The 22,095-nt window shown below is 44.9% G+C and overlaps 1 protein-coding gene across 22 annotated transcripts in view; it reads left to right on the top strand.

Moving 5' to 3' along the window:
* The window catches only part of LOC128332356 (dynein axonemal heavy chain 11-like), a 353,782-nt gene that overhangs the window by 292,058 nt on the left and 39,629 nt on the right, over positions 1–22,095 (top strand). For all 22 annotated transcript variants that reach the window (XM_053266643.1, XM_053266647.1, XM_053266645.1 and 19 more), the window contains 6 exons: positions 2,380–2,514; positions 5,388–5,561; positions 8,013–8,248; positions 8,493–8,615; positions 20,924–21,128; positions 21,876–22,040. In XM_053266643.1, the coding sequence (XP_053122618.1) occupies positions 2,380–2,514; positions 5,388–5,561; positions 8,013–8,248; positions 8,493–8,615; positions 20,924–21,128; positions 21,876–22,040 (1,038 nt within the window). The remainder of the gene's footprint in view (positions 1–2,379; positions 2,515–5,387; positions 5,562–8,012; positions 8,249–8,492; positions 8,616–20,923; positions 21,129–21,875; positions 22,041–22,095) is intronic.

Raw genomic sequence — 22,095 nt, 5'->3', positions numbered from 1 at the left:
GCTGCAGTATGTTCTCTCTACTTTAAATAATGAGTCTACATCCTACCCAACTTACCCATTTTATGGAGAAGTCAAGCAGAGCAAATATTTCAAAGAAGCCCTAAAGAAGAAGAGGATAAGCAGTCTTCAAGATGGAGTCGCATACATTTTCTTTGGCCATATTTCATACTATGAAATCTTTAGAAAATTGCTTAGGTAAGTTAATGCTGCCCCCAGGCAAATTTCTGGTCCCTAAACAGCTCTTGCTCACCAGCCCACCAGAGGTTTTGCTGCTTCTGGCAGCATTCCACAGGTCATGTTTTTTTTACCTGGATGAACTCAAACTCTTCCTCCCATTCATTAATCACTAGCAGGATTTTCTACTGCTTTTCAATGTCTGTGGGGTTTAAAAAAACCCCAAAATTTTAGCAACTGCAATAGGCCAACGTTCTAGAGCAGAAAATATATAATGATACCCCAGATGGAGTATCTAGAATATGTCATAAACTAGACATAAACTTCTAAAGAACTAGAAGCACTTTAGCACACCAATAATAATAATGATGATGATGCAATTATTGTTAATATTAATAATAATAATGTTATTAATAATAGTAATAATAATTAATAAAAACTTTATTTGTTAGCCGTCCCATAACAAGTTATTCCCTGGGTGGCTTACACACAATGTTAAAACACAACATTAAAACATAAGATAAAAACACACAACATATTAAATCATAACAGATCAAGGGGGGGCTGAGGGGAAGAAAATGCAAAATGCAATACAAAACAATTTTAAAAATATTTTTAAAAATCAGTTAAAATCAGATCAAAAATTTAAAATTTCAAAAGCCTGAGTGAACAAAAAGGTCTTCACTTTTAACTCGCATCTCCTCTGTAATGGAGGGGGTACATTCACGTATCTGCTAGATTTACCCCAAAGTCCCTGTGAGATATCGGGGAGCAGTTCACACACAATTTGAGATTTTCACTGTGCATTAAAGTGCAACCCGATTCATACCCTGGATTAAAAAAATCTATTTGTGTTGGGTTTTGGGGACAACTTCGGGTTCACACTAAAGCCTCCCCATAAACTAACGGTAAAACCTGCTGTGCTTAAAAGCCCCTGGTATCTAAAAGAACAAAGCGGTGAAGCCAAGTGAACCTCATTGGGGAGGCTATCCCATAAACGGGGTACAACCACTGAAAAAGCCGTCTACCTAGTAGCCATCTTTAGAAAAGACTGACAGACACTAAACTTTTGAAATTTTTACATATGTATCCTTTCAGTCATATTAAAGGTTTATAAAAATCTGCTACTGCTGTCTTCATATGTTACTATGTTCTTTTTATGTGGGGCATTTGCAAACTGGAGGCTGAACTAAAAAACAATCTTGTACCTATAAAAAATAATTGAACTCTCTACAATGTTTTTAAAGATTTTGGCATATGTGATTAGGAAAACTACTCAAAGTAGTCCTACTGACCTTAAAAGGACATGCCAGCCCTTCTTGTGAAATATAAGCCAACATTCCTAGCTCATCTAGCAACCCAAAAGAGGCTCAAAGCATGATATATTTTTTAAAATATTGCTGAATTTCCAAGATAATGAATTGTTTGTCAGGAGCTCTGCAGCAGCAGACAGAGCAGGAGGGGTGGGGATGTGGAAAGGGTCCAATACAATCTCCTAGTCCTTGCCAGCAAACAACAAAAGGTGGGGGGACGCTTTTGAACTTCCTCCTTATGAGTCCAGTTTCTGAAGCAAATAATGGCTGCACTGCCTAACTGCCTCGCTGTGTCTTATATTGTCCTTGACAAGATGCACAGGGCATTTCTGGGCTTTGAGTTCACGCTGGATTGGCTATTTTTCCGTCAGCTCAGTTTGAATTAGTTAATGAGCCATTTACCATGTATGAGCACAGATCAGTGGTGAGTAGTGAGATATGTGACCTTTCTGTGTTTTAGATTACTGGTTCACTGCATTCCACACAGGTAAATAGGAGGTAGACAATGAGAATCAACCCTCTTTGAAAATAAGCACAAACTGGGTTGTGTTAATGTATCCTTGGTAAGATATGCACAATCTTATTTGTGTTTACTTGTAAGTCCTACTGAGTTCAGTTGGGCTTCCTCCTAAGTAAGTGTGCATAGGATTGCATCCATAATGAATGAAAGGTGACCAACATGTTGGCAACGTATGAAAATATTGCTACTAAACTAAATGTACAGGCTTTTCTTTTCACCCCTTCTTTTTGTGCAAATTGAGAGAAAGGGTTCTTAGAACAATTGGGTTTTCCTCTTTTATCACTTAAGTTCCCAAAATATAAGATGGCAGCAATATTTTTGTTACTTGTTCCTACATTGTCTAGACCTGCTTCTTATTGTTTTTATTTGAAGGAACTAGACACAAACCTGGCTGCCTTAACCACCGCCTTTGAGAGGGCTACAGCTGAGAAAATCCGCTGCCAGGAAGAAGTGAATAGAACTAACAAGACTATTGAGCTGGCCAACAGATTAGTGAAAGGTCTGGAGGTGAGTCCTACAGGGCAGGCTAATGAAGCAGCCTACAGAAAGCACTTCTTTGTTATACACTAGTGATCTGACAATAACAGAGGCACTTAGCAAAGAACCTGATGAGCTGAAAAAATTATGTCATTATCATTCATTTTTTTTCATAAAGGAAACATGTTTTTGACCTTTACATTTTCTTGCATTTTGCCTCAGTGTCGTATATATTAACTGCAAGATTACCTACTAACTAACATGTCCAAGAACGTGAAGAAGAAGAATTGGCAATCTTTGGGCACTGGCAACAGAAATGGTTTTTCAGAGGCTCCGAGTCTGAGCTCCTCTGAGACAACAATTGAACATTTCTTATGATAACCGCCCTCGGTTGGGTTACAGAGGGTACAGCGTGATTTGTGCTAGTTGCTTAAGTAATATGATAATTCTCTAATTATTTCCCTGGGATGTGGAATGCATATATTAAGCCAAAGAATGGATAATGGCAAAGAACGCACAGTGGCAAAGCCCAATTATCAAAAATTCAGTTGCTATTGATTTCTGAAAAGAGGACAGTTGGTTCTCAAAACCATCTTGAAGTCACATCTGACCTTGTAATCCGACTCTCAATCCCCACTGTATTCAGGTGGACTCACAAAAGATGGAAATTCTCACTGACTGACATGATGTGCAGCCTTCCGTCACCCTAACGCTCTGCTCCAGAGCGGCTTTGGAGTCCTAAGGACTCCAGAACAAGCAGCTTCCCCTCTAGCAGCGCTGCTGCTATTTCCCCCTTGCAGCAAATGGGGGAAACACTGGAAGCAGTGCTAGCACCACCACTCATTCTGACTAGCCCTGATGCTCACTTGGGACTCTGCAACAGCCCCCAGGTGGAGTGTTAGGGTGATGGAAGGCTGTGCATCATGTCAGCCCCTGATGGTGGCCGTGACAATTCATTCTAGAGGTATTCAAAGGCTAGAATTGAAAACAAGTTCCATGTCTGTAAAATTCCATATTGTCTCTCGGTCCAAGTTTACTCAGGCAAAACTATTTTTTAAATGCATTGCATTGTTTATTTGACATAATGAAATAAAGGAAGCCTGTGCTGCTTGCCAAAGATTCCTGTTACCTTTAACTTTCCAGCTGTAGTCATATTTTTAAAAGGGTGCTTTCAAGTGACTAGTTGCACCAAAATGTAAATGAGGATGTGATTCCAATGTTCATTCAAATGAGCATCCTTGGGCATTTGCAAGAATCTTTCTGGCTGGGATGGTGGTGGTATGAAGTATATACATATAAATATATAAATAAAAGCAGCCGCTAGTTCACATCAATTTGCCTATGAATCAGGGCAGGCAACTGCCCCCTTGCCCTCCCCACCCATGGACACCCATGTGAGCATCTCACTGAAAACAATGTGCTATGTTTGGACAATATCTGCATTTGGAATGCACATTTGATTTTTGTCCATGTTTCCTGATCCATCAAGTGATGATACATGCACAGAAGACGTCTTTCACATGCAGCTCCCTTTAGACTGATGAAGCAATTTTTATAGAATTCACCAGATAACCACACAGCTGCCCCAGCAAAAGATGGGATGCTGAATCTTTCATTTCCCTTTAGCAGAGCTTTTCCAAGCAAGGTTAACCGTGAACATATGAAGCAGGCATTTCACTGTTCTGAAATCCTAAAAGAAACTGAATCAATTCACACAAAGAACAATGAGGCCTTTACACACTGGAAAAAAGCAGTCTAGGGGGAAGAGGTTTAGCTACAGGCCAATATGATTAGCATTGGAAGAGCTGTTTATAGAATTGCAAGCCATGTCCACACCCCCAGCACATCAGCCCATTGATTGTAATGGCTATGGATTTCTTCAAATTAGCAGGAGACACCACAATTCATTGAAGTCATTAAAACTTCATTTCTTGGTGAGCCCTACAGTAGACTGTGGCCACATTCACATGTAACACATAACCGTGGATCCAATGGACCTGTGGTTTCACTCCCCCCTCCCCCCACTGAATTTGGACGTAACTGAGAGCTCCCTCTCTGCAGCCAGTGAGAATGCAGAGAGGAGGGGGAACTGGCTGTGCGGGCTTTGTTCTTCCATGAAGGACCGCCCACACAGCCAATCACGGCCAGAGTTGAGGGAAGAGTTTTGTCCCTCAACTCTGGTTCCAGAGGATGCAGCCTGCAGTCCTGAATTTGGACGAAACACAGGCTTCATTAAATCTTGGATTGTGGTGATGAAATTCACTACAACCTGAGGGTTCAGATCAGAGACCGAAAATTGTAACCTCAGGTACGTCGCTGCACGGGACCTCAGTTGCATGCATTCGGATGTAACTCTCACAGAACCTCTTGCCCATTCAACTGCGGTTCCATGTTACATGTGAATGTGGCCTATATAATACATTCTAATGGGGCTGCCCTTGAAGATGGTATGAAAACTTCAACAGATTCATAATGAAGCTGCTGGACTGTAGGTAGATGACAGCAGGCACAGTCGTGTCTTTGGGAGCACCTCCTCCTTTATGGACCTCCTCCCCACCCACACCTCCCCATGTGCAAGATTTCAGATAAGTCAGAGAAGCCCTGCTCTAGGTAAAATGTTTTTGAGATACTAGATTCTTTCTGATAGCCCTGGAGCTGTGGAATGCCACCCCCAGTATGGTTCTCTTGTCTACCCCATGTCTCTTTTTGAAAACTGGTCAAAGCTTTTTAAATTATTATTCATCTGAGCCCTTAACCTAGGCTCCTCATGTTAGTATGTGTGTGTATCCATTAGTAAGAAATAATACCTGAGCTTCCTTCCTATTATATGGTTATTGACCATTTGATAGTTATCCTGCTAAGGTACAGTTACTATGAATTAACCTATGGTCCTTGAATTTTAGTCAGAAAATGTGAGATGGGCTCAGTCGGTGGCACAGTACCATGAACAAGAGAAGACGCTGTGTGGAGACGTACTTCTAACTGCAGCTTTTATTTCGTATGCTGGGCCATTTGCAAAATGTTATAGGCACGAGCTAGTTCAAAATCGGTGGTTGCCCTATTTGAGAAGTCAAAAGGTAATGCGCAAATAGAAATGTCTTGCTCAGAAATTTTTTCAGGAAGGATTCTTGAAAGTTTTCCTTCCTTAGAAAATATGGATGCCTCTGTTTTTATTGACATTTTTACAATTAGATAAGGATGAAACATGTCCTGAAAGCCCATGAAAACATGCTTCATTCACCTGTATATGAGCAAACTATTTCACTGACTGATGATTGCTTCTAATTGTATTTGTAGGTACTAGGGACAGAATTTGTTCAAAATTCTCCAGTCATTGCCAACAAATAGGTTTACATTTCAAAATAGCAGCACCAACAATTCCTGGTAGTGTTTAATGTTGCTCAGAAGTTGGTGTGAAAGTACACAGAGGATGAATTCAGATCATGCTGGTTGGCCCCACTCCTACGTCCACCCTCTGCATCACACTTAGCACCATTTTGCATCACACTTAGCACATGCCAAGTGTGTGTAGAAGATGAGGCTATTGGCAGTGGGTTGAGCAGGCACACTCCTACATCTCTCCCCCCGCCACCCCACCCCACACACTATATGCATTCAGATGAATATATTTATGTATTTGTAACTGATCCATTCTTTGATGCTAGCCAGGATTCCAGAAATAACTACAGACTGTTCTATCTTAGGCTTCATACTGGCTAGCAGGACAGAGGGCATTTGGAGCAACATCCAGATTAATGCTGCAGAAGTGATCCATATAAAGTGGCTGTGCAGTGATTAATAATCAGGAGTTCCAGTATATGGGTAGTTGCACACAGGCTGTGTGTGATTTTTGCTTATCTCCCCTTCCCCCAGAAGTGCTCTGTGCCAGCTGGAATGATGTCCCTGAGGGCAGCACAAATTTCAGAATCTATTTTGAGATGTTTCAGAGTGTTTTAGGGAAAGGGGAGATTGGCAAAACTTCCCCCTCTGTGCACAAATGCCCATGCAGTGGCACTCTGGATTACTAGCCACGGTATGGCTGATTTGAATAGAATGCTTCCTCAGTGTTGCCACTGAAAATAAGAACTTTTAAAATGACTTTCTATATGGGACCTGAGAAGTATTCTTCTGCCTGTTTTGTCTCTTAAACATCAGACCACTTATTGCTAAGGATGACACTACACATTCCATGCTACCTTTTGTTCTGAAAACTCAGCTATTGCTCCTCTTCTCAAACAATGGGATCAGAAGAGTAATGGGCAGGGAAAGGGTTCTTAAGCTTTTCTTACTGATTATTTCTTCCATTTGCACCCAAAATATTCTAACGCAAAGCCAGCATCAGTCTGGGTGCTGCCCACTGTCTAGAAAATTAAACTCACTGTTACCTGTACACAGACAGAAAAACATTTATACTGCCCTTTTGCGTATTACCAGGCACATGCTTCTCCAAATGTGAATATTTAAAATGGCCCTAGTTTTTACTGGATGGTGTTTTACTGGATCCAGACATTACTGGATGGAGTCCCATACTGACAGCAGGGAGCCCTGACAACTAGTACCTCTGACTACACTGCCCACTGTTGGTGCAGAACTCTGTCAGAGTTCTGACATGCCTGTTAGGCCTGAAGGGCCTCCTTTTCTCCTGCCTTCTCTCCATCCTCCTCCCTTACCAGGGATTGTGTGGGAGCCAGGAGGACAGCAGGTACAATCTCCTCTTTTCTGTTACAAAGCACTGGAGACAGCCGCCTTGCTGTGGCTTCTGCTTTAAAACATCCAAACACCCCCCACTCTTTTAAGTTCTTTTAGGTCCCCAAGCAGTGTGGGGGATTGTGGGATGTGTAGTTTTCTTAAGGAATGAAGCCGTGGTGAATCAGCCTCTTCCTCAAATTCATTTACAAAAATGATCTTGTAAATAAGTACAATACAGCCTTTAAAATGTTGTCTTTGCCAAACAGTGTCTATAAACCTTTGTGCTTGAAATCATTCATATGCTTGAAAAACATAGGTTTCTTTGAGAATCATTGTCCTCCACTGCTCTGTGGATGTTTTTATGTTATCTTATGGCGGTGGGAAATCTTATAATTGAATTGTCTTACAAGTATATATACCAATGCAAACTGCCTTGAGCATCCCTGTGAAGGAAATGCAGGGCATGAATTCTTGCCCAGTATGTAAATAGATAAATAAGCACATTGATAACTCCAGTAATTATCTCAATGAGTATGAAGAACTAAACTGTGTTTCATTAGCTGATGCACTGAAATCCAAACGAAATCCTATTTTGCTTTTTGATTTAGGAATGTTTACTATTATGAGATTACTGTAGCATCTATGTTTGTCACTATTAGAATGAGCATTAAGAAATATAACCGCTTTTTTCCTCTTAGTGATCTTTCTAGCTCTCTCTCTCTTGCGCTCTCTCTCTCATGCTAGACTAAAGGAATGAGTGCTGTATTGTCACAGAGACACCGTGTCACGGTGGCACAAACTGAAACTAGGCATTTTAAAGTTAACCTTTATTATTCTAGGTCCCCATTCCAATGACGGAAGGTCTTGATCCGATCTCCATGCTGACGGATGATGCAACAATTGCTCAATGGAACAATGAAGGCTTGCCTAGTGATGCCATGTCTACACAAAATGCCACTATTCTTACAAACTGCGAACGTTGGCCTCTATTGATTGACCCTCAGCACCAGGGGATCAAATGGATAAAAAGCAGATATGGCTCAGATTTGAAAGTCATCCATTTGCGTCAGAAAGGGTAAGTGCTCATTGGCAACTACTGCTATTAACAGGGATAAAAAACATCTGTTTGGGTTGGGCTATTAAAGTCATATATATATAAGCTCATTTTACTCCAAGGCTGTTGCTTTCTTTGTACGCAAATAAACAAATTAATTCCATCAAAACACCTAGTGAAAACCCCTGCCCTTCCTGCCTGCCCTGTGCCTCCTTCCTGATCCTTCTGCTCTCCTTAACCTCTTTGCTTTTGTTTTGTTTTGCAGGTATGTTGACATTATAGAAGAGGCGGTTGTTGCTGGAGATCCTGTTTTGATAGAACACCTGGAGGAAACCATCGACCCTGTGCTTGATCCCCTCCTTGGAAGGCACATGCTAAAAAAGGGACGGTAATGCTGTTTGTTTACATAGGTGTGATTTAACCCAAAAGCAATTTCTGGCTCACAGGTTATTAAATTTTAGTCCTAAAGTTCTCATCCCTCCCCAGATCAAGGATAAAAATGGCTACAGTCAGCTCCCCACGGGTAGATGAGAAGTCTCTGACTATTAGCCAGGAGGAAAACACAATGCCAAGAGTCCAAAAATAAGCAGAAACACACATGTACAATGCAAAGGAAGGCTGTTAGTTAAATTATGTCAGCCATGCCAGCTTTTTGCCATTCTCCACTTGAGAGAAACAGTAACAAACTGCCCTCACCCTGTTCACCAGTCCCCACCCCCCTGGGCAGGAGCAGGTGCTGTTGCTGCCCTACCCCATTGCCAGCCCCGCCCTTTGCTGGCCCTGCAGCCTGCCTCACTGGCCCAGATGCTGCCCCTTTCCTCTTCAGCCCCATCCTCTGGTTCTGAGGCACACTGCCTCGGTTGGATGTGTGTAGGGTGAGAGGCAGGATGAAGCAGCTGGCCTCTCTTTGTCATCACTCCACTGCTGTGCCAACACAGTGTTCTGTCTCTCTCCCCCAATGTCTCTTCCTTCCAGCACCAAACGTGTCTTAACACAAAGTGGAATAGTTTGGTGTTGGAGGGAAAAGAGAGGGAGACCGCTGGTTTTGAAGCAGCAGCATGCATGATGGCAGCAAGGAGAGGCCAGCCAGCGTTGCTAGAGGCATGTTATACACTGAGACTGTACACATGACCAAGATTTGAAGTAGGGATGTGCACAGATTGAGGTCCGTGCACTGATTCAAAGCTGAGCCCAGGCACCTTTAAAAGTCAGGAGAGCAGGTCTGTAGAGAGCTACAGCTACAGAGCTGCTATCTGTGAATGTGCTGCTCTGCATAGCACGCTCTGTGATTCCATGCTAGCAATGGCTTGAATAGGGCTGGGCTTGACTCCTGCCCCCTTGTGGCCAATCGGAGTGCAGCTGCTGATGTCATAGGGTTTCCTGCCTCCTGGCTGTGCAATGTGTGCCAGGAAGGTTCTCCCAGAATTGGAAAGACCATCTATGTTTCACGCTTGCTGCTGCTGCAATTGCCCGTGGGGTGTGTTCACAGAGCCAAACAGAGGCTCTGATCGTCTATGAGAATCAGGGTAGGTGTTCTTCCCTCCCACCAAACACCCCCAGATGCCTTCAACATGCAAGCAGCCAGCACTAGCAGTGTACCCCAGAAGCTGAGGCCAGCAGCAAAACAGAAAAGGGGTGGCATCAAGGCCAGTGAGGGAGCCAGGGTGCCAAGAGTGGAGGGAACCCTAGAGATGATCAACTGCAGCACAGTTGAGGCAGGAACAACAGCAGCAGCTGGTGAGATGACACCCATGATGGGGTGTCTGCACTCGCCACCCCATGCTGCACTTACTTCCTGAGGCCATCACCTCACCTGGCCTCATGGGGGAGCAGCCCTGGGTGTCAGCACTTACCCAGCTATTAGGACAGAATGACAAAGAGCCCACTATTTCTGATTTTTATGGAAGAGGCAAGTTGGCACTCCTTTTTCTTTTTTACCCCATCAAGGCACAATGAAAACAAAATGTGAGGAGGGACCACCAAAAAGCTCTTGCTTCCCCTAGCAACTGCCCATGCTTCCACAGCCTTCTGATCTTATTCCAGACAATTTTTTTTAAAGTGTAGGAATTGTGCAGTTCATATCTACTTGTGTGACATCTAGACATTTCCAGGCCTAGGATAAATAGCCCCCTGGGTAAGCAGGGCCCCCCTCCCATGATTCACCCTTCAGGCAAATACCCTGGATGGACAACTGGTTCATCCAACCCTAAGACCAGCCTTGCATAAGACTTGATTTTCAAGGTTCTTCGCTGTAAGGATATCAACTTTTTCCTGAATTCTCAAAGGTGCATTATTTTGTTGCTGGAATCTTTTCCCCCCAATTAGCAACACAATTGTCACTGTGAGTGTAATGTGTAATGTTGTTTCATTATTTTCATGTTAGTGATGAGTAAGGCAGCTTAGACCCATGCCTGTATTAGCTGCCATTTTAACAACTAATTGTAGGTTTGTTTATAATTATGTTTTAATTCTTGAGAGGCTAAACATGATCCAGCAGCAAGGTCATCCTCTCCTGTTATATATACATTGACTGGGTATCACAGTAATTGGTTGAATCACAACTTAGACAAGTGTAATGCCAGATATAGATTGCTGGCATTTTATCATCTGAAAAGGCCTTTGGGCTCCTTGGTGAATCTTCTGAGTCATGCTCTGAGAGCTGGTGTACTCACTCCTTGTTCATCGATTAAACTCACCAGGTAGTCAATGAGCCTGGGCTTGGCTGCCCATGAGAACTGCTGGGATCCATGTGGATTCTGATGGTGCTGCAGCGCCAAACCCAGCACCCAAACCCGGCTCTTAACTTGGGTTAATGGAAAGAGCACACCATTAACCCAGGCTCCAGGATCGTGTGTCAGTGCAGGCTGCTTGCAACCTAGGCTGACACAGAGATGAGTGCCTAGAGTGCCGGTTTCCTCGGGGTGAGTATTGTGGGATTCCACTGACTTCTGAAACACCATGCCAGTTGCCACCATGGCAGTTGTGTGTGCAGTGGCACAGCATGACTGGGGCCAATCTGCAGGGAAGGTAGACTTAACCCTCCCTTTCCCCTGCCTGCTGGCCCATGTGATCATGTGAAAGGCCCCAGAGTGATCTGTTACCTCACAGATTTGTTGTAAGGATAAAATAACAACAATCCTGGATAGAAAGTTCCTGGAAGATGTGCAAGATTGAGATGTGATAAGCAATTGTCTCTGATGCCAATACAACACTCTACATGCAGACATATGGAATGGCAACCCAAGGGCCTGTTTAGCTTAGGAACAGCTGCTTTTGGAGGGAGGAATCAGGAGCAGAGAGGTTTTTCATATTTTTCCCCTCATGCTATCTCCTGATCCAAATTGCCTTCTCCCAAACTTCCTCTCTCTATGTTTGAAATGCTTATTTCTCTCTATTTAAAACCTCAAGCTGCTTGGAGAGCAATTTGGAGGGAGGAAACAATGAGAAGGAATAGTGTTACATGCCTCTGCTCCACCAGCTCTGCACTCCCATTCACCTCTGCTGAAAATGAGTTGCCCTGATCTAAATGGGCCATTGGGCTGTCATTACCATGTAAGAGTGGCTGAGCCTAATTTCCCTAATTCATACTGTAAAGTAAAGGAATATTGAGTCCTGCCATACTTCTGGTTTTGCAAGTAAAAACAGGTTGCTTACCTGTAACAGATGATCCTTGAGTGATCCTAGGTATTCACACCACTGGGATACTCGCTCTTGACCCTATGGGTGATGAGAAGAAATCCTTTAAGAGGTGTGAGCGCTGTAATGCAAAACTCCCTTCTAAAGACCTGCATGACTTGTGCCTTATCTGTCTGGGCGAACAGCACAATGTAGCCGCGTGCAAAATATGTCTGTCTTTCTTCAAACAGACCCGAAAAAACCGCGCACTTCGCCTTCGAGCGGCCATTTATGACGACATGCTAAGCCCTTTGACGCAGGGAACGCCTTGCCCTTTGACGTTGAGCAAACGGACTCCTAAGTCCGCCTCGACTCCCCCGTCGACGTCGACCTCCCATAAGCATAGGTCACGATCTCGACAGTCTTCGACTTCGAGCCCTAGCCATCCTACAGGGGTTGCTTAGACTATGACTGACAAACAAACCTCGACACCGGCCTCGACGCCGAAGACAAGACCTGCATCAACGCCCACAGAAAAATCCTCATTGACATCGAACGCAGCTTCCGGCACCTCGACCCCGTCCATGCCGAAAGCACCAAAACGTAAGCAAGATCACCCTTCGACACCGAAGAGTAAGTGTCAGAGACTGATCGATTTAACGAGGGAACGTACACCATCGCCTACAAGTTTATACCCTCGTTCTCCTCTACCGGGCCTTGCCAATACGGCCGGCGAATTACAGCTTCCTCTCAACGCCGAACCGTCGACGTCGAGCGTACCTCTGTCTCGAGTCTTGTCTCTTTCACCTGCACCGACTCCGATTGCTTCGTCCCCTCCTACACCAGGGGCCACGGTTCCTCCGCCATCCGCTCTTCACATGCCTGTGGTCTCGGTGTCTACGCAAGTCTCTCCTCAATGTCGACCACCACCGCCGACCTTCGATGTCAATACTAGAGGACCTGTCGATTCTTCTGTGCCTCTCGACTTGGCTGCACAGAACACACTCTTGACTTTGCTAGATTCTACGACCAACACACCGTCGACATCGACATTTCTGGGTTTTCTCCCAGAGGTGGAGAACCCTGGACCACCACCACCCCCCGCTCACTGCCTCGTTCAGCTGCTACCCTGATGGCAGCCCACCTACACAGCCTCCTATCGTGGCATACATGCGGGTTCGCCCATGGGACTGAAGTTCAGAGCCTCGATCATTCCTCGCGAACAACCATCTGCGTCTCTGACGCTCTGGGACCATTGAGACCATTTTCTCACCCGTCCCACCCGACGACCTTAGTCACACACCTGGAGCGTGCCATGGCGTCCACACAAACCACAGCTGTTCCCTTGATACACCAAGCCTCGCAAACCAGATCGGTGTTTATGCGTTCCATATCCACCCAGGCTGATCTTCCTCTTCTACAGGGATCTATGGCTGGGACTCACCCTCCGACGCCAGCATCACCCTCCACTTCACATTCTGACCACGGGGGCTCCTCCGACTTTGTATCGGACCAAGAGGAGGACAAAGAGGAAGTTATTGTGGAACCACCGGCAGAAGTGGCTCCTACCACGTATGTGTCACCTAATGAAGAAATGAAATCATATCATAAGCATGTACGATCTATGGCTGATGCATTGGGACTTGACCTACGTTCGGAGCTGGCCACCATCGATGACAATTTTATGCTCAAGACTCAGTCGACTGTGCCTGTTGCCTTGCCTATGCTTCCGGTTATCACACGTGCTGCGAAATGCGCCTGGGAGGTGCTCCACACTTCCACCCCGACGTCAAAGCGCCTAGAAAGCCTGTACCGTATCCAGGAAAAGGATAAAGCCTACCTTCACAAGCACCCAGCACCAAATAGTTTGGTCATTGATTGTGCTGCCACTTCCAAATCTGGGAAGCGATATATGGTACCCTCTGATAAAGAGAGTAGGAAATTGGATCTCCTGGGCAGGAAGGTTTATTCAACCTCCTTTCTATCCATAAAGGTGGCAAATTACTCCATCTGTACTGCAAAATACAGTCACAGAATCTGGGAGAACTTGCTTGCAGACTTTGACACACTACCCCCTGACGAATTTCGGGGAAAATTCTGCCACACCTTAGAACGCTCAGGTGACATGACAAGACAGCTTCTGAGCATTGCGAAACACTTGGCGGAGAGTGAGTCCTGGGCCATGACCGCTGCGATCACCCTCCGCAGACATGCATGGCTACCCTCCACTAACTTACAACCAGATATGCGGGAGAAGATTGAGGGGCTACCCTTTGACGGCACTGGTCTCTTTAGCGAGACAACCGATTTGACAATGGAACAGCTTAAAAAGTCAAAATTCACATCAAAAACTTTTACAAGTCAAACTTCCACCTCGTCCTCCTATCAGCCCCGCTTCCGCACCTCTTTCCAACGTCCCAGGACTTCGTACCACCGCCAAGCTCGCCGGGACTACCACAGGCCTTACAACTGTTTCCAGAGACGAAACTATCAGGCCAAGTCCAAATCAAACAACAACCAACGTAAACCCACCGACGCCCAAAAGTGTCCCTGAACTTCCTGTCTGCCCACCACCACATCCTCTTTCCCTATCCCTGCCTGCGGGGGCTCTGTCATCACCTGTGCCGCCACATCACATCAAATTAGCGAGCCATGCCCCCACATGGCACCATATAACATCAGACCGTTGGGTCCTGAAAATCATATCCTCAGGGTATGCCATCGAATTCAGAACGACACCACGGTTTGTGGGGATGAGGTTCACTCCCCAACGTGTGCCTTGAGGGAAGAGGTGAAGGAGCTACTGCAGAAGGGTGCAATAGCCCCAGTGTCGTGGGCGGACAGACTAGACGGTTTCTACTCTCCCTATTTTCAAATCCCCAAACGGGATGGGGGCCTTCGACCCATCATGGACCTCCGCCGTTTGAACAAATTTGTGCGCATCTGGAAATTTCGCATGATGGCGTTACAACAAATTCTCCCTCTCCTACAAGGAGAATGGTGGCTTGCGATGCTGGACCTCAAGGACGCTTATTTCCACATCAACATCAGACCGCATCATCGAAAATTCCTGCTGTTCACCCTAGGTACACAAGTGTTCCAGTACAATGTATTGCCCTTCGGACTGTCTACAGCCCCAAGGATCTTTACAAAATGCATGGCCCCAGTGATCACCCATCTGAGGACACTGGGGATTTCAGTCTACCCATACTTAGACGACTGGCTCTTGACCTCAAGGAACAAAGAAGAGTTACTTTCGCACATCCACTGTGTGTTGGACCTACTCCGCGACCTGGGCATCCAGGTGAACTGGAAGAAGTCTCACCTGGACCCAGTTCCAGTGACCACGTACATTGGAGCCGTCTTTGACACGAACGCCCAAAGAGCATACTTACCAGAAGACCGTTATGTATGCATCCAGGATCTAGTACATCTATGTCAACGGTTCCCTGTCCAGTCGGCACACACAACGCCTTTTGGGCTTAATGGCGTCTTGCAACAATGTCATCCGCTATGCGCGCTTGAAAATGAGGAAACTCCAATTATGGTTCCTCTCTGTCTTCCGCCCAACCAGACACAGCCAACACAAACGTCTGAGACTTCCACCTCCAGTCCTGGACTCACTCACCTGGTGGACGATGAGAAGGAATCTCCTCAAAGGCATTCCCTTTCAGACTCCGGCCCCGACGATTTGGCTGACAACAGACGCCTTTCTTCTGGGCTGGGGGGCACACTGTGGCCATCACCGGACTCAGGGCCTGTGGACAACAACACAAGCCAGATTTCATATCAATTTCCTCGAATTGCTCGCAGTTTTTCTTGTACTACAAGCCTTCCAACCAATTCTCCAGGACTCATCCGTACAAATATAGCTGGACAACACAACGGCCCTGGCTTACATAAATCGCCAAGGTGGAACAGTGTCCCGCAGCCTGTGTGCCCTCGCTGTTCAAATATGGAATTGGTGCCTCCGTCACCAAGTCTCACCTGTAGCGGTCCACATCAAAGGAGTGGACAATATCCTGGCAGACGACCTCAGCCTGGTCTTTCCACAGGACACACCCCACAAATGGGCGCTCAAACCAGAGTATATCACCCCCATCTTCAACCAATGGCTTCAACCGACAGTGGACTTGTTTGCAACATCTCTGAATACAAAATGTGCCCGCTTTTGTTCCAGAGCGGGACACGACCCGCTGTCTTTGGGGGATGCCTTCCAGTTGGACTGGACAACGGAATTACCATACATGTTTCCTCCGCAGCCAATAATAGCCAGGGTGGTGGCCTGTCTCCTTGTGGACCCCACCCCTTTCATCTTAGTGGCACCGTGGTGGCCAAGACAAGATTGGTTTCCACAGCTACGCAAACTCTCCCGGAACAGGTATCAACGGCTACCACAGGAGCCAGATCTACTCTCTCAAAACAACAGCCTTATACTTCACCCAGACGTTCACACCTTGAGGCTGACCGTGTGGCGAGTGGGATTTTGAAGAATGTCCTCCTAAATTGCAGGAAACCATCGACAAGGAGAAATTACGCTGCCAAATGGACCCATTTCCAACACTACGCAAGGACCAGAGGTTTTTTGCCCAAACAGGCATCTGTCAAGCAAGTTCTACTCTACCTCTCCTCCTTGAAAGCCCAAGGCATGGCAAATGTTTCCCTAAAGGTGCACCTGGCTGCCCTGTCCTCGCGTCACCCTAGAGCAGATGGCAAGACTCTCTTCTCTCATCCGGACAGTAAGGCCTTCTTAAAGGGTTTGACTAATGTCTTCCCGCTGGTCAAGCCACCAGTAGAACCTTGGAGTCTCTCCTTGGTTCTTTCCACCCTCACTAATACACCTTTCGAACCCATGGCAACAGCACCTCTGAAACTGGTCGCCTGGAAGACGGCTTTCTTAATAGCCATCACAACGGCCAGGCATGTTAGCGAATTGTTGGTGCTAATTTGTTGTCTAGTAATATCAGCTGATCTGATCTGGAGTTCCTTGATATTAGCCTGCATGCCCTCTGGCTTGGCTTCAGCAAGCTCCTTCCATAATGAGTGTTGATGATGTGACATACATGCAGTGTAGTTAGCCATACACATTGCTAGTGTACTGGTCGAATACAAATGTCTTCCAAGGGAGTCTAACTTACTACCCTCCTTGTCAATCGGGGCTGCATGTTGCTTACCTGAGCAGGAAGATGATGAATAGTTAACCACCAATGAGTTAGGTTGCGGGTGTTTAAAAAGGTATTCTCAACCTTCTTCTTGGACCTTATACATATTTTCAAGCCTCCTGGAAGTGGGGGCCATAGTAGATGGTTTTTTCCAGCCTTTTTTCGAGGCTTGTAACAGTACTGGTAGCATAGTAGGGCAGTAGGTTAGGAGGTCTTTGCAGTTTGCAAGAACTTATAAATGGCATCTTCAGTGTTTCCAGTGATTTGTTTAAGGCTGAGCCCTAAGGCTTTGGACATATCGGAGATCAAGATATGATAATTTAGATGGGTCCAATGGGGTCTCCGCGGCTCCGTGTCCATGGCTCCGTGGCTCCGAGTCCATGTCTGATTCTGGTGCAGGGTCCTCCGGGACGGGGGAGCGTCCATCAGATGACAGGGTATCTCGCGGTGTATGCTCTGTGGATATTAAAACCGGACTTTGAGGCTCAATCAGAAAGATAGGCTGTACCAGTGGAAGTACTGGTTCCAGTGGAAACGGTGGGTTTGATGGAGTTGTTGTTGCAAGAGGCTACTCTGGATCAGTTTGCGTCAACATCGTAGCTGCTGTATGGAACAACATCGAGCCCGAGGTGACTGTATGTGTAACCTCTCTGGGGCGATGGAAATCATATGGATGTAAAAATAAGCCTTCATCCCTCACTGGGTCAGTGTAACGCAGTACATGTAAGGGCTGTGCATAACAATCAATGTGAGTAAACCCATCAAAGGATGGACGGGCTGTTGACTGGAAAGCCTGATAAGACTTGCTCTGATGGTTACAGTCGTGTCCTCCTTGATGCCATTGTGAGGAAGCAGGTTGCATAGGGCTGTAAGCATGTGCACACCAGGGTTTCTCAGTTTTCCATTTAAGCAGATTCTGTCTCTCATTCTCCATTAAACAACCATGAGTGACAGGAGAAAAAGATAGGGTCCGTGGAACCTCAACAACACCATCAGTATCACTGAGGTCAATAATACTGGGATGAAGTGCAGAAAATGGATATACACACTGAGACAGGACTATGTTTGCCTTCAAAGGCAGTGCCAATATATTACACGGAGGGACTTCCATCGTTACCAACAGTGAATGAGTGGTTGTCAGAGAATCTAATGTCAACATCCCTTCATGTCACACCTCCTTTATAGGCACTATTTTCAACTTCAGTATCATCAGCTTCGGTACTGATGATGTCAACCCATTTCCCGACATTGATTTACTCGATACTGATATTTCTTTCGGTTGTGCCGGCATTGATGGCGACAGTGGGGGTTTCGGGAGGTTGGACTTTGAAGATTTCCCCAATGTCAATTGCTTCAACGTTAAGAGCTTCTCCGACATCAAGTGCTTCGATGCTCCGTCCAATTTCAGCTTCTTATGGGAAGCAGGCATTGAAATGGAGGGTGTAGAGATGACACATCATTTCATTTCAGCTTTAACCTTTCCCAATTTAACCTCTTTCGAAGTAGAGGAAGAGGGCTTTGGTACTCTTTCCTTCTATGCTTGCATCAGAGTCAAAGGGTGACTGGACTTCGGACTCGGAGTCGATGGCGACCCTGTTGTATTCTTAGTTAAGGTTTTTGTAGACGGGGTCGCATTCCTTGATGTTGGAGCAGCCGGTTTCGATAGTGAGGCGGCCGACGAACTCGACATCGAGAGTTGAGGTTTTAGCGCCGAATTGTAAAGAGTGTCCTTTAACCTCAAAAGTCTAATTTTCTGAGTCTGTTTAGAAAACTTGACAAATCTTAAAATTTTCAGTATTGTGTTCTTCTCCTAGACAGAGAAGGCACAGAGAATGTTGATCTGAAAAGGGGAAAACGATGTTACATTTTCCACACGTATTTTTCTTTCTGTCTGTCATGAAAACTGTCTGACAAACAAGAAAGCACAATGTTCTCTCTCAAAGAAAGATATAATACAAAAAATTCATCTCACTTATCTGAATGGCTGAGGTGGCAAACCCTAACCAAGCAGAAGAACCTTCTGAGGGGTTTGCACTGGTTGGTGGTCAGAAAGGAACTGAGGAGAGCAGTGCTCTGACCACCTATGTCGACGAACGCATGTGCACCATGAGCGGAGTTGGGAGCGCCATGCAAAGGTTGTAGAATCTTCCTGATTGGTCTTCTGCGCAGGCATGTATCCCAGTGGTGTGAATACACTGGGATCGTGTCAAGGATCTTAACAATGCATTCCACGGACTTCAGTGGGAGAGGGTTAAATATATGCTTAATCAATAGGACTTGGGTTCAAATGTATTCATACTATCTAGACAAGGCAGTAATTTAATCAAATATCTAGGGAGATTCTCAGCATCCCTGTTTGTTTGTTTGTTTGTTTGTATGCTGCCATTCATCCTTGGACCCCCCCCCCAAGGCAGTTTACAGATACTAAATATATAATAAAATACAGTATTGTTTAATCACCATAATAATTAGCAATTAGTCAGTCTCCTCTTTGATGGTGATGCTTCTAAGGGGGGCAGATAGAAGAAGCTCTCTAGGGCTGCTGGTTATTGCCACTGCTCTCCCTCAGTCCATCTCTTCTTGGAAGCCCGCAGTGGGTACTGAGAAGTAGCTCCTCATTCCAGCAATGGTGATAACAGCAGGATCTTCTCATTCCCTCTTGGGTCTTAGCCAACTCCTCCAGGGCTGTTAAGTCCCACTGCACATGGAGGAAATCTCTACCCCCAAAGAGGGGTGCTGCTGTTGTTCCCTCCTAGGAAATCCCTCCTTTTCTCTCTCTCCTTTCACCTCTGCAGTGGCAGTGACATTCCTGAAGGGCTAAATGTTAGACACCCACCCAAGGCAGCTGTATGGGAAGGCAGTTATCTAGCTAGTGGGCTCTCTACTTGCTTCTCTTGGGGCTGGAGATCTTTATTGCCCCAGAGGCCAAGGCAGAGAGGAGCTTTTCTATTTGCAGTGCCTTCCTTTGGTGGTATGGAATTGCCTGGCTTATATGCTCTCTACTCGATTCTCCTGGGACTAGAGACCTCTACTGTCCCAGACATCAGGTGCTCTTCTGCTTCCAGTGCCTTCTGTTGGTGCCATACCTTGCCAGAAGCTGTATCTGACAAGCACTTAATTGCACAGAAATGCAGAATAATATTTTTCTAGTTGTCCATCAGCCAGAACACGCTTTTTCATGCTTACTTATCCTGGGAAAGAATTTACAGGGCACAACACTGACTTTCATAGTCCTGGAACTTAGCTATAATTACTGGAGCTGTTAAAAAAAGTCTTAGAAGAGACAGCTAAACCAAGAAGCAAACTTTTATCTGAGCCTAGTTGCCCATAATTCCAATAATAAACCTTCCAACATTTCTCACTTTGTAGCCTTAATTTTCCACCTAAATCCAAATCTTGTTTGTGAGTTTGGCTGCCTGCTGGGTCCATCTTTTCTGAGTGGCATCTTCACACTAGCTGAACCGTCTTTATGCTGAGTATTGATCCACTGTTAAGCACTGTCTTGAAATGAAAAAAGGTATCTTTAATTTCTTACACCCTTGGGAGCATTTGATTTCAACACAGGATTTCATAGCCTGTTGAGACTTATTACATTTTTGTTGCAATTCTGAATTTGAATGAATGAATGCTAAAATATTTATTATTTCAGCTGAAACAAATTCTGTAGGCTTTTCTTTTTTGTAATTAATTGCACAGCTGGATAACATTCATATTTCTTCTTCTCTTTCTCCTGCTCCTTCTCCTCCATGTCCTTCTTCTCCTTCTCCTTGTTTTCCCCTTCCTCCTTCATGCTTTTTATTTTCTCAGAATGTAATGTGCTTTCCTTCACATAGCTGCAGTTGCCACAGGTCCACTCCAACATAACTGTTTTCCAAACTGAGTTGTCTGCATGTTTTTCCCCCTTTTTGTTCTCCTGCAGGTATATAAGAGTAGGAGATAAGGAGTGTAAATTTCACCCAAAATTCCAGCTCATCCTCCACACCAAACTTGCCAATCCCCACTATAAACCAGAGATCCAGGCCCAGACCACTTTAATTAATTTTACAGTTACGCGGGACGGTTTGGAAGATCAATTGTTGGCAGATGTTGTTAACGTGGAAAGACCAGACCTAGAACACTTCAAGGTGTGTATGTGTGAGTCTATGTCTGTGTCCACATTCAAGGCTGCATATACCTTTTAGGGAAAGAAATCATTTCACTTTGACTGAGGTGTCTGCCCTAAGGTATCTGATTTATTATTATTACTATTAGAAAGGATTATCCCCCTGAAATGCAGACAAACTGGATGACTTGGGTGTCTAGTTCTGTATTGAACTGCCAGTACTGTCAGCAAGAATGGACCAGCTAGAGCAAAACTACAAGGTTTTTTTGTCCAGTGTTTATTTATTTTTAACACAATTCTATTTATTTGCATAATGTGCCTGGATTACTCTTGAAACACACACACGTGTTCTTTGTGGGTTTAAAGATAATATTGCGGGGCGGCGGGGGGGGTACCTTCTTCCTCTCAGCCTGAATTTGCTTATATAGAAGCCAGTAGATACTATAGCAGTCACAGAAGTAATTATGTTAAACTGCAAGACATAAATCTGGATGCTCAGCACACATTTATTGGGGTGGATAAGGTTCTATAGCTGAAATTTAGCTAATTTTGTTCTTCTTTAAGTCCGCCTAATAATATTCAGACTAAAAGTCATACTTTACACCTTTCACCTTTGCTGTATTAATCCATTGCTTAATTACTAAACACTAAAACTGAGGGTTATAATAAAGTCTTAGGAGATCACCAAGTTTTGAAGTTCAGTGATGCATACTTCCTATATTAATGGTGCTTGAATTATAGGTTTGCAACCTTACCATTTTCATTTCAGTCTGAACTCACAAAGCAGCAAAATTATTTTAAAATTGAGTTGAAAATGCTTGAAGATGAATTACTGACACGCCTTTCAGCTGCTGAGAGTAATTTCCTTGGGGATACCCTTCTGGTTGAGAGGCTGGAGACAACAAAACACACAGCAGCAGAAATAGAAATTAAGGTAAAATTATAAATGTGGCCTGAAGTAATAATAGTCATATAATAATGCAAAAGTA

This window comes from Hemicordylus capensis, chromosome 1, assembly GCF_027244095.1.
Source record: "Hemicordylus capensis ecotype Gifberg chromosome 1, rHemCap1.1.pri, whole genome shotgun sequence".
Lineage (NCBI taxonomy): Eukaryota > Metazoa > Chordata > Lepidosauria > Squamata > Cordylidae > Hemicordylus > Hemicordylus capensis.
This window is presented reverse-complemented; position numbering and strand designations above follow the sequence as displayed.